The following is a 20,051-nucleotide window of genomic DNA, read 5'->3' as shown; positions in this document are numbered from 1 at the left end:
GTGTCTTATGTTTTATAGTCGCCATGTGATGCCCTCTTGTGGTGATGCCACTGCTGGGTGTTCTGATTAACCATTGGTTGTGTCTGGTTCTGATTACCCATTGGTTACATGTCTACGCATCATTACAATGGCTGGGTGGGAGAGCAGGGAAAAACAGTAGTGAAAAGGATCAAGCGAAAGTGAGAGGAGGAGTTAGGGAGGGAGATAGGATGGGGAATTTGGTGCAATGCGGCGAGTGAACACTCAACCTCCTGCACAACAATGGGCTTGATACAATTTGAGGTGGTGCACAGGGTCCACATGATTCAGGCTCGGATGAGTGTTTTTTTTTCAGGGCTAGCAGCAGACGGGTGTGAGAAGTGTGGGAGGGGGCCGACGAATCATGCTCATATGTTCTGGGGAGGGTGTGTGAGGAGTTGGAGAACTTTTGGGAGGCTGTGTTCGGGACTCTTCAGAGAATTGCAGGGGTTGTGCTGAAGCGGGACCCTGTGGTGGTGATCTTTGAGGTGTCGGAGGTGCCGGAGCTACTGGAGGGGAGATGGGCCAATATTGTGGCCTTTGCCTCTCTGATTGTCTGGTGATGGATGGTTTTGAATTGGAGGTTAGCTGGGCCCTGGGGGTCGCAGCACGGCTGGGGGATCTGTAAGAATTTCTCAGGTTGGAGAAAATCAAGTTTGCCTGAAGGTGGTCAGATGAGGGCTTTGAGGTACAGTGGATGCCGTTCATGGTTATATTTGAACATAAGAACATAAGAACTAGGAGCAGGAATAGGCCATCTGGCCCCTCAAGCCTGCTCTGCCATTCAATGAGATCATGGCTGATCTTTTGTGGACTCAGCTCCACTTTCCAGCCCGAACACCATAACCCTTAATCCCTTTATTCTTCAAAAAACTATCTATCTTTATCTTAAAAACATTTAATGAAGGAGCCTCAACTGCTTCACTGAGCAAGGAATTCCATAGATTCACAACCCTTTGGGTGAAGAGGTTCCTCCTAAACTCAGTCCTAAATCTACTTCCCCTTATTTTGAGGCTATGCCCCCTAGTTCTGCTTTCACCCACCAGTGGAAACAACCTGCCCGCATCTATCCTATCTATTCCCTTCATAATTTTATATGTTTCTATAAAATCCCCCCCCCCCCCCCCCCCCCCCCCATCCTTCTAAATTCCAATGAGTACAGTCCCAGTCTACTCAACCTCTCATAATCCAACTCCTTCAGCTCTGGGATTAATCTAGTGAATCTCCTCTGCACATCCTCCAGCGCTAGTACGTCCTTTCTCAGGTAAGGAGACCAAAACTGAACACAGTATTCCAGGTGTGGCCTCACTAACACCTAATACAATTGCAGCATAACTTCCCTCATTTTAAATTCCATCCCTCTAGCAATGAAGGACAAAACTCCATTTGCCTTCTTAATCACTTGTTGCACCTGTAAACCATCTTTTTGCGACTCATGCACTAGCACACCCAGGTCTCTCTGCACAGCAGCATGTTTTAATATTTTATCATTTAAATAATAATCCCGTTTGCTGTTATTCCTACAAAAATGAAGAACCTCACATTTTTCAACATTGTATTCCATCTGCCAGACTCTAGCCCATTCACTTAACCTATCCAAATCCCTCTGCAGACTTCCGGTATCCTCTGCACTTTTTGCTTTACCACTCATCTTTGTGTTGTCTGCAAACTTGGACACATTGTCCTTGGTCCCCAACTCCAAATCATCTATGTAAATTGTGAACAATTGTGGGCCCAACACTGATCCCTGAGGGACACCACTAGCTACTGATTGCCAACCAGAGAAACACCCATTGATCCCCACTCTTTGCTTTCTATTAATTAACCAATCCTCTATCCATGCTACTACTTTACCCTTAATGCCATGCACCTTTATCTTATGCAACAACCTTTTGTGTGGCACCTTGTCAAAGGCTTTCTGGAAATCCAGATATACCACATCTATTGGCTCCCCGTTATCTACCGCACTGATAATGTCCTCAAAAATTTCCACTAAATTAGTTAGGCACGACCTGCCTTTTGCGTCTGCCCAATGGGACAATTTCTATCCAGATGCCTCGCTATTTCTTCCTTGATGATTGATTCCAGCATCTTCCCTACTACCGAAGTTAAGCTCACTGGCCTATAATTACCCGCTTTCTGCCTACCTCCTTTTTCAAACTGTGGTGTCACGTTTGCTAATTTCCAATCCGCTGGGACCACCCCAGAGTCTAGTGAATTTTGGTAAATTATCACTAGTGCATTTGCAATTTCCCGAGCCATCTCTTTTAGTACTCTGGGATGCATTCCATCAGGGCCAGGAGACTTGTCTACCTTTAGCCCCATTAGCTTGCCCATCACTACCTCCTTAGTGATAACAATCATCTCAAGGTCCTCACCTGTCATAGCCTCATTTCGATCAGTCACTGGCATATTATTTGTGTTTTCCACTGTGACCCAAAAAACCTGTTCAGTTCCTCAGCCATTTCCGCCTCTCCCGTTATTAAATCTCCCTTCTCATCCTCTAAAGGACCAATATTTACCTGAGCCACTCTTTTTTGTTTTATATAGTTGTAGAAACTTTTACTGTCTGTTTTTATATTCTGAGCAAGTTTACTCTCATAATCTATCTTACTCTTCTTTATAGCTTTTTTAGTAGCTTTCTGTTTCCCCTAAAGATTTCTCAGTCCTCTAGTCTCCCACTAATCTTTGCCACTTTGTATGCTTTTTCCTTCAATTCCTTAGATATCCACGGTCGATTTTCTCTCTTTCTACTGTCCTTCCTTTTGTTGGTATAAACCTTTGCTGAGCACTGTGAAAAATCGCTTGGAAGGTTCTCCACTGTTCCTCAACTGTTTCACCATAAAGTCGTTGCTCCCAGTCTACCTTAGCTAGCACTTCTCTCATCCCATTGTAATCTCCTTTGTTTAAGCACAAAACACTAGAACATAGAACAGTACAGCACAGAACAGGCCCTTCGGCCCTCGATGTTGTGCCGAGCAATGATCACCCTCCTCAAACCCACGTACCCACGTACTAGTGTTTAATTTTACCTTCTCATCCCCCATCTGTATTTTAAATTCCACCATGTTGTGATCACTCCTTCCAAGAGGATCCCTAACTATGATATCATTAATACATCCTGTCTCATTACACAGGACAAGATCTAGGACCACTTGTTCCTCATAGGTTACATTACATACTGTTCCAGGAAACTATCACGGGTACATTCTATAAACTCCTCCTCAAGGCTGCCTTGACCGACCTGGTTAAACCAATCGACATGTAGATTAAAATCCCCCATGACAACTGCTGTACCATTTCTACATGCATCAGTTATTTCTTTGTTTATTGCCTGCCCCACCATAATGTTACTATTTGGTGGCTTATAGACTACTCCTATCAGTGATTTTTTTTGCCTTACTATTCCTGATTTCCACCCAAATGGATTCAACCTTATCCTCCATAGCACCGATGTCATCCCTTACTATTGCCCGGTTGTCATCCTTAAATAACAGAGGTACACCACCTCCCTTACCATCCACTCTGTTCTTCCGAATAGTTTGATACCCTTGAATATTTAACTCCCAGTCTTGACCATCCTTTAACCATGTTTCAGTAATGGCCACTAAATCATAGTCATTCACGATGATTTGCGCCATCAACTCATTTACCTTATTCCGAATACTACGAGCTTTCAGGTAAAGTACACTTATGTTGGCTTTTATACCTCTGTTTTAAATCTTAACACCTCGATCAGTAACCTCTCCTAAGTTATATTTCCTCTTAACTTTTCTCCTAATTTTCCTTGTCGTTGAACCCATATCTTCATATAACAACCTGCAGTGTCGCTTATCATTTATGTCTTTACTTCCCGTTTTATTCCTTTTAGTTTACTGCCCTATTCACTGAGCTCCCCTCAATCACTGTACCTTGTACTGTCGCCCTTTTTGATTTTTGACTATGGCTTCTCTGCCTTACACTTTCCCCCTTACTGCCTTTTGTTTCTGTCCCTGTTTTACTATCTATCAACTTCCTGCTTGGTTCACATCCCCCGCCACATTAGTTTAAACCCTCCCCAACAGCTCGATCAAACACCCCCCCAAGGATTTTGGTTCCAGTCCTGCTCGGGTGCAGTCCAGTTTGTACTGGTCCCACCTCCTCCAGAACCGGTCCCAATGCCCCAGGAATTTGAATCCCTCCCTCTTGCACCATCTCTCGAGCCACACATTCATCCTATCTATCCTGACATTCCTACTCTGACTAGCTCGTGGCACTGGTAGCAATCCTGAGATTACTACCTTTGAGGTCCTACTTTTTAGTTTAACTCCTAACTCCCTGAATTCAGATTGTAGGCCCTCGTCCCATTTTTTACCTATATCGTTGGTGCCTATGTGCACCACGACAGCTGGCTGTTCACCCTCCCACCCCGCAGAATGTCCTGCAGCCGCTCCAAAATATCCTTGACCCTTACACAAGGGAAGCAACATACCATCCTGCAGTCTCAATTGTGTCCACAGAACTGCCTGTCTATTTCCCTTACGATTGAGTCCCCTATCACTGTAGCCCTGCCATTCTTCTTCCTGCCCTGCTGCGCAGCAGAGCCAGCCACGATGGCATGAACCTGCTGCTGCCTTCCCCTGGTGAGCCATCTCTCTCAACAGTATCCAAAGCGGTATATCTGTTTTGCAGGGAGATGACCGCAGGGGACACCTGCACTGCCATCCTACTCTTGCTCTGTCTTTTGGTCACCCATTTTCTATCTCCCTCAGTAATGTTCACCTGCGGTGTGACCAACTCGCTAAACGTTCTATCCACGACGTCCTCAGCATCGCGGATGCTCCAAACTGAGTCCATCCGCAGCTCCAGAGCTGTCAAGCGGTCTAACAGGAGTGCAATTGGACACACTTCTTGCACGTGAAGGAGCCAGGGACAGTGGACGTGTCCCTGAGCTCCCACATCGCACACGAGGAGCATGACATGGGTCTGGGATCTCCTGCCATGTCTTTAACCTTCGGTTAACTTATACAATTACAATTCCCAAGAAAATAAAAAAATATATAAATATACCAATGAAAAGAAAAAGAAAAAAGAAAAAAGAAAGAAAGAAAGAAAAATAGCTTTGAGGAGCTATTTGTCATGGCGGGGGGGGGGGGGGGGGGGGGGCAAATTAATAGGGGGAAAATGTACAAACTGTACACTTTGATTGGATGTTAAGCTTGTGTTATTTTGTTGACAGTGTTTGGAATAAAATCCTTTACAAAATAGACATAGACGCGTATTTATTACCCACAGCAGCAGAAGATAGAGAGGTTATTGTGCGTCTGTACCAATGCTTGATGTTAAGCTCCTCACTCTTGCTTTCAAATCTCTCATGCCTCGGCCTACCCTGTGAGGGAAATCATTTCCAGCCAGCAATTCCTGCCTACACCCTCAATTCTTATTACCCCAGAAGGCATTCTTTTGCCATACTTCCTTCACTATGCTTTCATCATGCTCTTTACCATGTAGAATCCTCTTTCAAAACTATTTCCCTTTGCTTCCTCTTATTGTCTTGTCCAACCCGGCATGGTGATTGTCACATTAAGGTCAGCCTGACTGAGTAAGGGTCACATGGTCTGAACAATCAAAGAACATCTAGCATGGGGATCTCTCTGAAGCAACATTGTAAATAAAGTTTGTTTGTTAAACTTAAGAAGCCTCCGGCACTAGATCTGCACTCCATATTCATTCAAAGAACAAAGAACAAAGAAACGTACATCACTGGAACAGGCCCTTCGGCCCTCCAAGCCTGCGCGACTATGCTGCCCGTCTAAACTAAAATCTTCTACACTTTACGGGGTACGTATCCCTCTATTCCCATCCTATTCATGTATTTGTCAAGATGCCCTTTAAACGTCACTATCGTCCCTGCTTCCAACCACCTCCTCCGGCAGCGAGTTCCAGGCATCCACTACCCTCTGTGTAAAAAACTTGCCTTGTACGTCTCCTCTAAACCTTGCCCCTCGCACCTTAAACCTATGCCCCCTAGTAATTGACCCCTCTACCCTAGGAAAAAGCCTCTGACTAACCACTCTGTCTATGCCCCTCATCATTTTGTGGACCTCTGTCAGGTCGCCCCTCAACTTCCTTCATTCCAGTGAGAACAAACCGAGTTTATTCAACCTCTCCTCATAGCTAATGCCCTCCATACCAGGCAACATCCTGATAAATCTCTTCTGCACCCTCTCTAAAGCCTCCACATCCTTCTGGTAGTGTAACAACCAGAATTGAACACTATACAAATTAAGGTTCTATACAGCTGCAACATAACTTGCTAATTTTTATACTCAATGTCCCAGTCAATGAAGACAATCATGCCGTATGCCTTCTTGACTACCTTCTCCACCTGTGTTGCCCCTTTCAGTGACCTGTGGACCTGTACACCTAGATCCCTCTGACTATCAATATTGTTGAGGGTTCTACCATTCATTGTATATTCCCTACCTGCATTAGACCTTCCGAAATGCATTACCTCACATTTGTCGGATTAAACGCCATCTGCCATCTCTCTGCCTAAGTCTCCAAATGATCTAAAACCTGCTGTATCCTCTGACAGTCCTCATCGCTATCCACAATTCCGCCAATCTTTGTGTCGTCTGCAAACTTACTAATCAGACCTGTTACATTTTCCTCCAAATCATTTGTATATACTACAAACAGCAAAGGTCCCAGCACTGAGCCCTGCGGAACACCAATACATTGGAAAGCCCTCCAATCAGAAAAGCACCCTTCCATTGCTACTCTCTGCCTTCTATGACCTAGCCAGTTCTGTATCCACCTTGCCAGCTCACCCCTGATCCCGTGTGACTTCACCTTTTGTACCAGTCTGCCATGAGAGACCTTATCAAAGGCCTTACTGAAGTTCATATAGATAACATCCACTGCCCTCCTCGAACGAAAAACTCTATCACGTTAGTGAGAATTATTAATTTGAAAGTTAATCACTGGAAAGTCAGGAACACAGAGGATCTTTCTCAACCAATCGAACTCCCTTAACTTTCTATTTAACCACCAGCCAGATAGAGCGGGCTGGATTCTCCAATCGCTGACGGTGAAATAGCGTTCGGCGATCGGCCGGAGAATCACAGTTCACGTCCAAATCGGGGGGGCGGGGGGGGGGGGGGGGGGGGGTGCACCCTCCAAAGTGACGTGTCCGGGGAGTATGCCACACGACATATCGACGGCCGCAGGACATTGCCTGAGACCCGCCTCCAATGCTCTGCCCCCGACCGGCTGTGTTCCCGACGGCGCTCCGTCCTCAACCGGCCAAGTTCCCGACGGCAGGAGTCCCTCATGGTCTCATCCATCAGGAACTCTGCGTGCCGACTGCGGACTCAGTCCAGCGCCGCCACAGTCTGGGGAGGGCCGATTCACGGGCAGGGGGAACTCTATCAGGGGCTGGGGGCACTGGGGGTCCGGGGCGCGAGAGCTGGCCAGAAGGGGGGCATTATTTTGCCCGCCGGGTCCACGAGTGGCCGCCGCCATGTTGCAGGGCACGGCTGTTGCAGGCTGCTGCCGTGCGCATGCGCGGCCATGGATCCGGCAATTCTCCAGGCCATATGGGCAGTTGGAGCCAGGTGCTCTGCGCTGCCTCCCTGCTAGCCCCCAGCAAAATGGAGGATTGGTGGCCGTTTTGCACCATTTCTTCTGTGGTAAAATGCCACAGTTCCCACGCCGGCGTGGGGACATTGCCTCAAAATCGAAGAATCCAACCCAGTGTTTTCAAACCTTCTGTTATATGAGAAGCTCAATGTGTTCTTTTTCTGATTTCTGTTGTCAGGGAAGGCTGGTTACATCTACAAACCATCAGAAACAAAAGTGACATGGCCAATTGAGTTAAGTTATTCATTTTGTCCTCTATCTCGCCAGCCTAAGTGTAACTTGGGCACAGCAAGCACAGAGCCCCTGTTCAGCCACTTAGCTGAGTAATGTTGCCTGCAGCAGTGACATTGAAACGAAGGAGAAACAAATAACATCTCATTTTATAACTTATACCAGGTTAGGCCAGGAGGCAAATTGATGACTTTGGTCAAACCTCACGTAGAATACTGCACCCTGTTTTAGGCCTCTCACATGGTGGGTACAACAGAGACTTCAGAAAAGATATAAAGAAAAGTCACAAGTCCTCATCTTCTTAGGCAGCCCTTCGGAGTCAAGTATGACTACCACACTGAACAGGAGGTCGCAACTAAGTGTAGATTCATTTTAAGGGTGGAGGATGTCTGGGCGAGAGGCCTTTTTAAAAATAAATTTAAAGTACCCAATTTATTTTCCAATTAAGGGGCAATTTAGCTTGGCCAACCTACCTACCCTGCACATCTTTGGGTTGTGGGGGTGAAGCCCACGCAGACACGAGGAGAATTTGCAAACTCCGCGTGGATAGTGATCCGCAATCGGGATTGAATGCAGGTCCCAAACAGCAGACCTAAACATAGCACCACCATGCCGCCTGCAAGAGGCCTGTTATATTACAGAATTGTAATATAAATATTACTCATTTGCCTTGCCGAGTTGTCTTGAATTCTAATGATAAATAGTAAAAGTCTTCCAGGTGATGACAAATTATTTATTGAGTAATAAAATACTTGTGGGTTCTTTCATTTTAATACTTTGACCAGTGAAACAAATAAGTAAGATTAGATTAAACTAACAAATATGATAACACACTACTCTCTGATCTGCCCACCTAGTTGAGGGTAGCGGCCAGAGCAAAGTCGGACGCATCGCTCTCCACCTGGAACGGAATGGACTTGTCCACAGCGTGCATCACGGCTTTGGCAATATCTGCCTTGATGCAGTTGAAGGCCAGGCGGGCCTCAGCCGCCAGGGGAAAAATGGTGGATTTAATAAGTGGAAGGGCCTTGTCCGCATAATTAGGGACCCACTGGGCATAATAAGAGAAGAACCCCAGGCATCTCTTCAGGGCCTTGGGGCACTGGGGGAGTGGGAGTTCCAGGAGGAGGCGCATGCGGTTGGAGTCTGGCCCTAGGACTCTGTTTTCCACAATATAGCCAAGGATGGCTAGGCAGGTTGTGCGGAAAACGCATTTTTCCTTATTGCAGGTGAGGTTCAGGAGGTGTGGATGAAGTGCCGGAGATTTTCGTCATGGCTGCAGATGGTGACATTATCTAAGTACGGGAACGTGGTCCGCAGCGTGTATTGGTCAACCATTCACCCATTTCGCGTTGGAAGACCGAGACCCCATTGGTGACACCGCAGAGAACCCTGAGGAAGTGGTAGAGGCGGACATCTGCCTCGAAGGCAGTGTATTGACTTCTAAAGATGAACTCATCTCTCAAGCCTGATCGCCTGGAGCTGGACCCACAGGCAGCCTACGCCACAGAAACATTTGAGCACTGGTTAAGCTGCTTCGAAGCGTACCTCGGATCCTTCAACGAAGACTTCACAGACCTCCAGAAGAAGCAGATCCTCCACACACGGGTGAGGCCAAGAGTCTTTCTTCACATCAGGGACGCCCCCTCGTATGCAGAGGCAATAATGCTGCTGAAGGGACAACATGTGAAATCCGTTAACGAGGTGTATGCTAGGCACCTCCTCGCCACGAGGCGGCAACGCCCTGGGAAATCACTTGCAGAATTCCTGCGTGCTTTGCGTATACTCTGCGGGAACTGAGATTGCCGGGCTTTATTAGCTACCCAGCACGCGGAGCTGCTGATCAGGGACGCTTATGTTGCAGGCATGAAATCAAACTATATCCGCCAGCGATTACTAGAAGGGGGGACACTCGGCCTCCCAGAGACAGTGCAACTCTCCAACTCGCTGGAGGTGGCCTCCCAAAACATGGAGGCCTACACCTCTGACCGCGCAGCACCCTCGTGGGCCTCGTGGGCGCAGCCATCAACCGACCCGGGTGCGACGCAAGCCTGTGCCGTGCAGCGGCCCGCCAACGCCGAGGTGCTACTTTTGCGGCCAGTCAACGATGCCCGGCACGGAACACGACTTGCAACGGCTGTGGGAAGAAGGGCCACTTTGCAAAAGCCTGCCAGACCTGATCTCCCCCTAAAACTTGTAGGCCCTGCAGCACTGCATGCTGCCTGTCGGGGCTGTCCCCAGCTGCCAAGCCACCCGCCATGTGCGACCCGTGGGCGCTGCCATCTTCGCCACCATCTTCAATTTCGGCCGCCACGTGCGACTCATGGGGGCCGCCATCTTTAACGCATCCTCCAACCGCCACGCGCGACCCAGGGGGGCCGCCATCTTGGACGCCATTGCCGATGCCTCCCGCTACGCATGACTCATCTTGGAACCACTCCGCAGCCTCCTGGGTGCCCAGCTCACCCGACCATACGCTGGCCACAGCTACCCCTGACCGGCCTACCAACCGCCTTCCGAAGCTCGCCTCCATCACGCTCGACCAGTCTCGGCCGCACCACCTCAAGAAGTCTATGATGACCGTCCAGATCAATGGGCATGAGACGGCCTGCCTTTTTGACTCCGGGAGCACAGACAGCTTCATACACCCAAATACGATAAGGCGTTGCTCGCTCCCAATCTTACCCATGACCCAGAAAATCTCCCTGGCTTCCAGATCCCACGCAGTAGAAATCCGGGGCTACTGTGTCGCGACCCTTACTGCACAAGGCGTAGAGTATGCTAAATTCAAACTCTATGTCCTTGCCCATCTCTGCGCTGCCCTATTACTGGGGCTCGGCTTCCAGTGCCACCTCCAGAGTCTTACATTAAAGTTCGGGACCAGAGGCCAGGAGGCTTGCTGTTTACTGTATTAAATTGATATGCCATCAATAAACACACGACGAGTGATGAACGTAACTGAGGCTTTAATGCACTAAACAGCAAGCCTCCTGGCCTCTGGTCCCAAACTGGGTCGGAGGCGGAGACTTGCCACCTTTGTACATGAGCCCGAGGGGAAGAGCCAGAGGCGGAGCCAGCCGGGATAAGCCCAGCAATGTACAGCATAACACAACACAATGCAATACAATGGTTTACCACACCTGATAAATCACCCAGCCGAAAGTCAAATTGTGTTCTCAATGCACTTAAATTCCAACGGCTCTCTTTGGCAGATTCCATTTTAGGAGGCAATTGTTTGCACCTTGATAAACATCACCTGGTGTGGCTCAGGACCCTGCTTTGTCATGGCAATCTCAGCCGTGTTTGCTGCAGTGTAAGATTATGGGCTGAGAAGGTGCATCATTCGCTGGACCCCGTTTACTCTGTTTTCAGAGAGTGTCCACAAACATCAGCAAGTGCATAGTAGTTAAGCTCTGATTGGATTTTCAGTGCACCGGCCGGTGTGGGATTCCCTCATTGGCTGGAGCACCGGCCGGTGTGGGATTCCCTCATTGGCTGAAGCCTTGTGCCCAGGCGCAGTGTGTTTCATTAGAAATCTGCCTCTGCTTGTGATGTTTTGGAACATAACATCTTGCAGTAGTAATGATGGCACAACTATCAGTGTTTACCACCATTACTGTATAAAACCAATAGAAACTTCTGGGGCTGGATTCTCCGAGCGCCGCTCTGAAATCGCGTTCGGCGTGGGGGCGGAAAATCGGCATCAATCCTGAAATTTTGACCGGTGGCCGCTCCTGCGATTCTCCGGTCGCCGGGAAATCACTCGAGAATTGCACACACGCGAACTACGCGGCGCGGGTAAGGGGATATCGAATGAGCCCCCCCCCCCCCCCCCCCCCCTGTGGTTCTAACCACCTATCGGCCGTCGGGAGCATCGGGTGGCGGCTGTGGACTCAGTCCGCGGCCACCCTGGTTGGGGGGGGGGGGGGGGGAGCGGGGGGATTGTTCACCGGGGGGCGAGGGGGGGGCAGGCAAGCGATCACGCGGCATTGATCCGCGGGCGCGTGCGATCTCGGGGGGACCTACTTCTTCCATCACAGTCCGCGGTGTGAGCCGGCCATGTCACACGGGGTGGCCACTGCAGGCCGCCGCCATTTTCATGCACGGACTCCCGCCCAGAAGTGCAGGGCCCCGTACCCGCAGCTAGAGCTGCGAGAACCACTCAGGGGCCTTGTCAGCCCCCTGCCGTTGGGAGAATCGCTCAGGACTTTTTAAAGGGAAGTACAGAGTGAATCGCCAGCGTTTTTACACTGGCGTGGGGTCATGGCCCCATTATTGCAGAATCCAGCCTCTGCAGTCCACATTTGCACATTTAAATGAGATAATTTTGAATTGTTGCCAGTGATTGTACGCCTCCAGGGAATGTACGCCTCCATGGAATGCTTTGTTAAAAGCAGTCCCCAAACTGTAATCACTGAGCCGACAACAACTTGTACGTTAATACTATTAGTTTCATGTCAAAAGTTAAACCTTTATGAATGAGGAATATCTGTTTTTTTTAATGGCATTGTAATTCCCAATCATCCAGGAACAGTTCTGCTCACACACTTGGCTTATGTTGTGTTCGCTGGTATACGTGCTTTCTTCACCACTGATTACATGGATTGTGTGTGTGTCCCAGCCACCTCCTTGGTTGACAAGCTGACGTGGAGTGGTCTGCCCTTACACAGCCATTACGCACTATGGGTTGACGGGCTTAACAAGGCAAGTTTGGGGCCTCCGCCCCTCACTGTGGATAAAGTCGCAACCTCTGGAGTTCCTTGCCAATTCGATTGGCCAGCAGCTCCATCAGTCCCATCCACTCCGGCCCAACTGCCCACTCCAAACGTTTTATGGCATGGGCAGCAAAATTATCAGGGTCACTTGGCTTGGTAATAAATCTAATTGATGCATGAATATCTATTCAAAATGATGGAAGGACTGCCAATTTTGATGCTCTTCCCCCCCCCCCCCCCCCCCCCCCCGCCCCATTTTATGGGGGTGAGCTCAGGGGTTGAGAAAATGGTGGCGTAAGCACCCACCCTTATTTCACGTGCAATCTGGGAAATAACGTACAGCAAAGTGTAACTTCATAAGCAGAGTTTTCTGACTGCCGTTTGGGTTGTTTCTTCTGTGGTGAGCAGAGCCCTGTATTCCAGAGAGAACTTCACAAATCTGCTTCAGCTTTTCTGCAAATCTGTTGTATTTTAATAATCACAATTCTTTAATCATTGAATTTGACATCACATGCAGCGGAACTATGTAATCATGAAGTGCGCCCTCCGCCGTTGCAGTGGTACCAAACTCAGTTGTTTATCAGCAAACTAAAATCATAATTACTTCTGAAAAACTGCTCTGGCCCTGAAAAACTAATGTTATATTTGTGCAATGTCCAGTTTCTTAATTATGAAAAAAAAATTAATTTAATTAAAAATGATAAACAAAAATTAACTTGAGATTTTTTTTTTAAACAAGTTTGCTTATGATATTTCAGCTTCTAGCGTGCCCCATTCATTTATTTTGTCATCTGTGAAATTTAAGTTAGAGTCACCTGGTTTTCAGTCTGTGGGAATATTTCAATGTAGATAGAACATAGAACAGTACAGCACAGAACAGGCCCTTCGGCCCTCAATGTTGTGCCGAGCCATGATCACCCTACTCAAACCCACGTATCCACCCTATACCCGTAACCCAACAACCCCCCCCCCCCCCCTAACCTTACTTTTATTAGCACACTACGGGCAATTTAGCATGGCCAATCCACCTAACCCGCACATCTTTGGACTGTGGGAGGAAACCGGAGCACCCGGAGGAAACCCACGCACACAGGGGGAGGACGTGCAGACTCCACACAGACAGTGACCCAGCCGGGAATCGAACCTGGGACCCTGGAGCTGTGAAGCATTTATGCTAACCACCATGCTACCCTGCTGCCCTAAATGTGATTGGCTATGTGATTGGCTATTTAACCTGCTTGATAACATCATTGCTGATGGACACCAGAGTATCCCCTTGGCTAGGCACCAGATTTAAACTGGCATGGGTAAAAGGGAAGTTCTTGCCACAGTGATGGCTAGGCCTCTGTGGGTAGCTTTCCTCGAGGCCAGCAGAGAGCGCTTTGCTGCTGACCTTGAAATCCAATGCATAGCATTTACCCTCACACCTGTGATACCACTCGGAGAATCCTCAATTCAGCCATGTTGTGAAGGAGAAAGAACAAATGTTGCTCTGTGAGAAAGAAGGCGACAGCAGTCAAACAAGGTCTCCCGTCAAATAGCATTGGCACATTGAGGAACACATAGGTTGCCCTCTCTTCCTCTTGGTCAGAAATATTTAGGAACGCAAAGTGAGAAGGCACAAATAGAACATAGAGCATACAGTGCAGAAGGAGGCCATTTGGCCCATCGAGTCTGCACTGACCCATTTAAGCCCTCACTTCCACCCTATCCCCGTAACCCAATAACCCCTCCTAACCTTTTTCGACACTAAGGGCAATTTGGTTGGTGATACCTGCTTCTAATTCCATGAACTTGCATTTGTATTGTGTCTTTTAACATAAACGTGTTTTAAAGATGGGTGTGAGGAAAAATAAATGCTGAACAACATAACCAAAATCTCACTCAAAGAGTACATAAATAAGTTCATAAAATATAGGAGCAGAATTAGGCCATTCGGCCCATCTAGTCTGCTCCGCCATTCTATCATGACTAATATGTTCCTCATCTGTTACCTACAATGTTAGAGTCCAAGAGCTGGATTGCGAAATCAGCCAGAGCATTTTCCCCATAGAACACATGATCTCGGAGCGGGAGTAGGCAATTTAGCCTCCTGAGCCTAAATAGTACAGTTAAGGGCATTGACCCTGTTCTCTGTGACCAGGGTCAAGGATCCTGAAGGTTGTGTTGGCTATCTGATGCTCGGGTTCAGGATATCTCATCTGGGCTGCAGAGGAACTTGGGAGGGTAAAGGTCCAATTGCGGCGGTCCACGTTGGCACCAACAACATGGGTAGAACAAGGTGAGAGGTTCTGCTAAGCGGGTATGAACTGCTAGGAGCTAAATTAAAAAGCAGAACCAAAAAGGTAATAATCTCTGGATTACTACCTGAGCCATGAGCTAATTGGCACAACAGCAATAAGATTAAGCAGGTAATGCGTGGCTCAAAGAATGGTGTGGGAGAAATTGGTTTGAATTCATGGGGCATTGGCACCAGTACTGGGGAAGGAGAGAGCTGTTCCGATGGGACGGTCTTCATCTGAATCAGCTGGGACCACAGACCTAGCGAATCGCGTTACTAGGGCTATAGATAGGGCTATAAACAAAATAGTGGGGCGGGGAGGGGTGAGTTGGAGGGGAAACTACAAAAGCCACTTTAAAAAAGGAGGTAAGAGTGCAGGTTAGCAATATGGTGGATGGTTACCAGAATATTTAAATGGGGAACAGAACAGAGGGCAGCACAGTAGCACAGTGGTTAGCACTGTTGCTTCAGTACACCAGGGTTCCAGGTTCGATTCCCAGCTTGGGTCACTGTCTGTGCGGAGTCTGCACGTTCTCCCTGTGTCTGCGTGGGTTTCCTCCGGGTGCTCCGGTTTCCTCCCACAAGTCCCGAAAGACGTGCTTGTTAGGTGAATTGGACAGTGAATTCTTCCTCTGTGTACCTGAAAAGGCACTGGAATGTGGCGATTTTCACAGTAACTTCATTGCAGTGTTGATGTAAGCCTACTTGTGACAATAAAGATTATTATTATTATTAGGTGAACGTCTTTATGTACCAAGGAATTAAAGAAGAGTAGGGAAATTTAACCTCAAAACAAATTTAAAAGCTTTGTACCTAAATGCAAGAAGCATTCGTAACAAACCTGATAAGCTAACGGTGCAAATAGAAACAAAAGGTTATGACTTGGTGGGGATTACTGAAACGTGGTTACCGGGAGACCAAGTCTGGGAATTGAATGTCCAAAGGTACGCAGTATTTCGCAAAGATAGGGTGAAAGGAAAAGGAAGTAGCGCTGCTGGTGAGGAAAGGGATCAGTGCTGTAATGAGAAATGATATAAGCACTGGAGATCAAGCTGTCGAATTAGTCTGGGTAAAAATAAAAAAGAACAAAGGGAAGAAGTCCTTGATAAGGGTAAACTGTAGGTCCCCAAACAGTAGTTCTACAGTAGGGCACAGTATAAACCAGGAAATATTGGGGGCTTGCAAGAAAGGTACGGCAATAACAATGGGTGATTTGAATATGCACATAGACTGCAGGAATCAAATTGGCAAGGGTAGCCTGGAGGCAGAGTTCGTTAAATGCATTAGAGATTGTTTCCTGGAACAGTATGTTGGGGAACCAACCAGAGAGCTGGCTACTCTGTAACGAGGAAGGATTAATTAATGACCTCATAGTTAAGGATCCTCGAGGGAGTAGTGACCAGAGTACGGTAGAATTCAAGATTCGGTTTGGGGGTGAGAAAGTGGAGTCCCACACTCGTGTCTGGAATTAAACAAAGTTTACATTGGTATGAGGACAGATTTGGCTGGGCAGGAAGGCTAAAAGGTAGGACAGCTGATGAGCAGTGGCAGTTGTTTAAGGAGATACTCAAATCCTCACAACTAAAATATATCCCAATGAGGAAGAAAGATGGGAAGAGGGGTAACAAACATCCATGGCTAAACAAGGATGTCAAGGACACTATTAAGACAAAAACTAAGTTATATCATATTGCAAAGGTCAGTGGCTGACTGGAAGACTGGGAAACTTTCAAACATAAACAAAGGGATACTAAAAATGAAAGAAAAAGCGCTAAGGTAAATTACAAAATAAGACTAGCACAGAATATCAAAAAGGATAGTAAAAGCTTCTTGAGGTACATAAAAGGGAAGAGACATACAAAGGTGAATGTTGGCCTCTTGGAAGATGAAACTGGTGAGTTAATAGTGGGGAACACAGAAATGGCAGATAAACTAAATCTATATTTTGCCTCAGGTTTCACGGTGGTGGACATAAGTACCATTCCTATAGGAACGGGCAATTCAGAGGTAATAGAAAGGGTGGAACTTGGAACAATCAGCATCATAGGGAAACTGTACTCAAAAAACTTTTGGGATTGAGGGCAGACAAGTCCCCAGGGCCTGATGGCCTCCACCCTAGAGTGTTAAAGGAAGTGCCAGCAGAGCTGGTGGATCTATTGGTTATGATATCCCAAAATTCTGTGGACACGGGAAAGATTCCAGTGGATTGGAAAAATGCTAATGTAACACCCTTATTCAAAAAGGGAGGGAGGCAGAATGTGGGAAATTACAGACCAGTTAGTTTACATCAGTTGTTGGGAAATTGTTAGAATTAATTTTCAAAGACAACAGGACACTTTCAAACATTTGGAAAGCCAAAGAGCTATCCATCAGAGTCAGCATGGTTTAATGAAGGGCAAATCATGTTTGACTAATTTGCTTGAGTTCTTCGAGGACGTAACAAGCAAAGTGGATAATGGGGATCCTGTAGATGTAGTATATCTGGACTTCCGGAAGGCATTTGATAAGGTGCCACACAGAAGGTTGGTTCACAAGGTGAGATCACATGCAATTAGGGGTAACTTATTAGCTTGGATAGAAGACTGGCTGATGACAGGAGACAAAGAGTTGGGATAAATGGAGCGTTTTCTGGATGGCTAGATGTAACTAGTGGGGTGCCACATGGTTCAGTCCTTGGGCCCCAGCTATTTACAATCTATATTAACAACTTGGATACAGGGATAGAAGGTTCTATAGCTAAATTCGCAGATGACACAAAAATAGATGGGACAGTAAATTGCAATGAGGAAATAAGAACCTTACAAATGGATATAGATAGGTTTGGAGAGTGGGCCAAAATGTGGCAGATGGAGTTTAACGTGGATAAGTATGAAGTCATTCATTTTGGTCGGGGAGAGACTTTGGGGTGCTCCATTGCAGAGGGATCTGGGTGTCCTCGTGCATGAGTCACAGAAAACGAGCATGCACGTGCAGCAGATAATAAAGAAAGCGAATGGAATGTTGGCATTTATAGCAAAATGAATTGAGTATAAAGGTAAGGAAGTGTTGTTGCAACTATACAGGACACTGGTAAGACCACACCTGCTTCACAGCACCAGGGTCCCAGGTTTGATTCCTGACTTGGGTCACTAATTGTGCGGAGTCTGCACATTCTCTCTGTGTCTGTGTGGGTTTCCTCCGGGTGCTCTGGTTTCCCACCAGTCCAGAAAGATGTGCTGTTAAGTAATTTGGACATTCTGAATTCTCCCTCAGTGTACCCGAACAGGCGCCGGAGTGTGGCGACGAGGGGATTTTCATACTAACTTCATTACAGTGTTAATGTAAGCCCACTTGTGACAATAATAAAGATCATCATGTATTGTGCACAGTTTTAGTCCCCTTATTTGAGGAAGGATGTTGTGGCATTGGAGGTAGTTCAGAGGAGGCTCACGAGATTGATTCCAGAAATGAGGGGTTTGTCGTATGAAAGGAGATTGATTTAGGCCAGGAGTTTTGAAGAATGAGGGGAGATTTAATTAAGGTTTACAAGATGCTAAAAGTTATGCATAAAGTAGACGTGGATCTGATGCTTCCTTTTGTGGGGCATTCTAAAACAAGAGGTCATCATTTTAGAATAAGTGATAGCAAATTTAAAACAGATTTGTGGAAAAACTACTTCTCCCAAAGGGTTGCGAATCTGTGGAATTCGCTACCCCAGAGTGCGGTAATGGGTTGAAGGGCTATGGAGAACGGGCAGGATGGTGGAGTTGAGGACAGGATGAGATCAGCCATGATCACATTGAGGGTATTTAGGCTCGGGAGGCTAAATTGCCTACCTCCTCTCCTAGATCATGTGTTCTATGGGGAAAATGCTCTGGCTGATTTCGCAATCCAGCTCTTGGACTCTAACATTGTAGGTAGCAGATGAGGAACATATTAGTCATGATAGAAAGGCGGAGCAGACTCGATGGGCCGAATGGCTTAATTCTGCTCCTATATTTTATGAACTTATTTATGAACTCTTTGAGTGAGATTTTGGTTACGTTGTTCAGCATTTATTTTTCCCCACACCCATCTTTGAAACACGTTTATGTTAAAAGACACAATACAAATGCAAGTTCATGGAATTAGAAGCAGGTAACACCAACCAGCCTGCATGCTGGTTCCCCAGTGCTATCCCGCTCCTGGGCTATTTTTGTAGAGATGGAATGGGTGGCTAATTAAACTAGTTATTGGCCACTTAAGGCCAATTAAGGGAGGTGGACCAAGATTTCCCAGTTGACCACCAGGTAACTGGTGGCAGCAGAGCCAGTCCAGTTGCTTGGAGATGGCCTCCCACTAGCAGATGATTAAGGGAGACAGCAATCCAGGAGGCCTAGAGGCCCTCACTCCCAGCCTGGCTGCAGCTGCAGGCCACCCTTAAGAGTGGCTCTCCCTGAAAAACCCCTCCCCACTGGTAAACTGGCTCCAAAACCCATTCTTCCTGCTTTAAAAAAAGTTACAGTGAGCTGGGAGACCTCTGAGTGGCCCTCCAACTCCAAGAGCCTGACAGCCGTCCTCAATTGGACAGCAAGCCTGCTCTCTGACCATTAGTTGGCTGCTCCAGGGAAAGTTACAAAGTGTGGATTTCCTACTCATCTTTTAGACTTGTGTCACGGTTTAGAAGCCTGCAGGGAAAATCCTGCCCATAAATTCATAAAATGATATCGTACATAAGGAGGCCATTCAGCCCATTGTGTAATGGACTAGCTCATTAGTAGATCTATCCAGTTAATCCAACTCCTTTGCTCTTCCCCATATCTCTTTATTTGCTGAGATTCCTTAAGGTGAGCAATGTGAGGGTTATCTTTGCTGCATGGCAAGTTGTGGACCGAACAGCTTAGGTTCAATCAGTCATGTACGCTCCATAATTAAGGCTGGGATAATAGAAAGCTGGTTTGCACTGAGATTCCTTTTTTCACAAATTCAATACTATATTCATGCTGTCAAAATTGGGAAAATCCAAGCAAATGTGAGGTTCGTCCACCTTGGCTCGGGTTAGAGTGAATATTACTAAAAATGTACTAAACATGCAAGTGATATTTATGACACAACATCAGCACTACTTACGTTTGATTTTCTATTATGTTGACACCTTGTTCAACAGATCTTCTATGGAGTCCAATTTGAAGTTAGACGAATCATTCAATCTGACACTGGTCTAA

The 20,051-nt window shown here is 46.9% G+C and overlaps 1 protein-coding gene across 3 annotated transcripts in view; it reads right to left on the bottom strand.

Annotated features, from left to right (window-relative positions):
* LOC119964478 (transmembrane protein 275) overlaps positions 1 to 20,051 on the bottom strand; it is a 59,900-nt gene that overhangs the window by 9,630 nt on the left and 30,219 nt on the right. The window contains exon 1 of one of the 3 annotated variants that reach the window (XM_038794024.1): positions 12,928 to 13,002. The exons of the other annotated variants lie outside the window; for them this stretch is intronic. Coding sequence (XP_038649952.1) covers positions 12,928 to 12,945 — 18 coding nt within the window. The 5' untranslated portion in view covers positions 12,946 to 13,002. Of the gene's footprint in view, positions 1 to 12,927; positions 13,003 to 20,051 lie in introns of those variants that run through there. 3 annotated transcript variants of the gene reach the window in all.

Source organism: Scyliorhinus canicula, chromosome 4 (assembly GCF_902713615.1).
Source record: "Scyliorhinus canicula chromosome 4, sScyCan1.1, whole genome shotgun sequence".
Taxonomy (NCBI): Eukaryota; Metazoa; Chordata; class Chondrichthyes; order Carcharhiniformes; family Scyliorhinidae; genus Scyliorhinus; species Scyliorhinus canicula.
The sequence above is the reverse complement of the archived record's forward strand: the minus strand, read 5'-3'. Positions and strand labels throughout refer to the sequence as shown.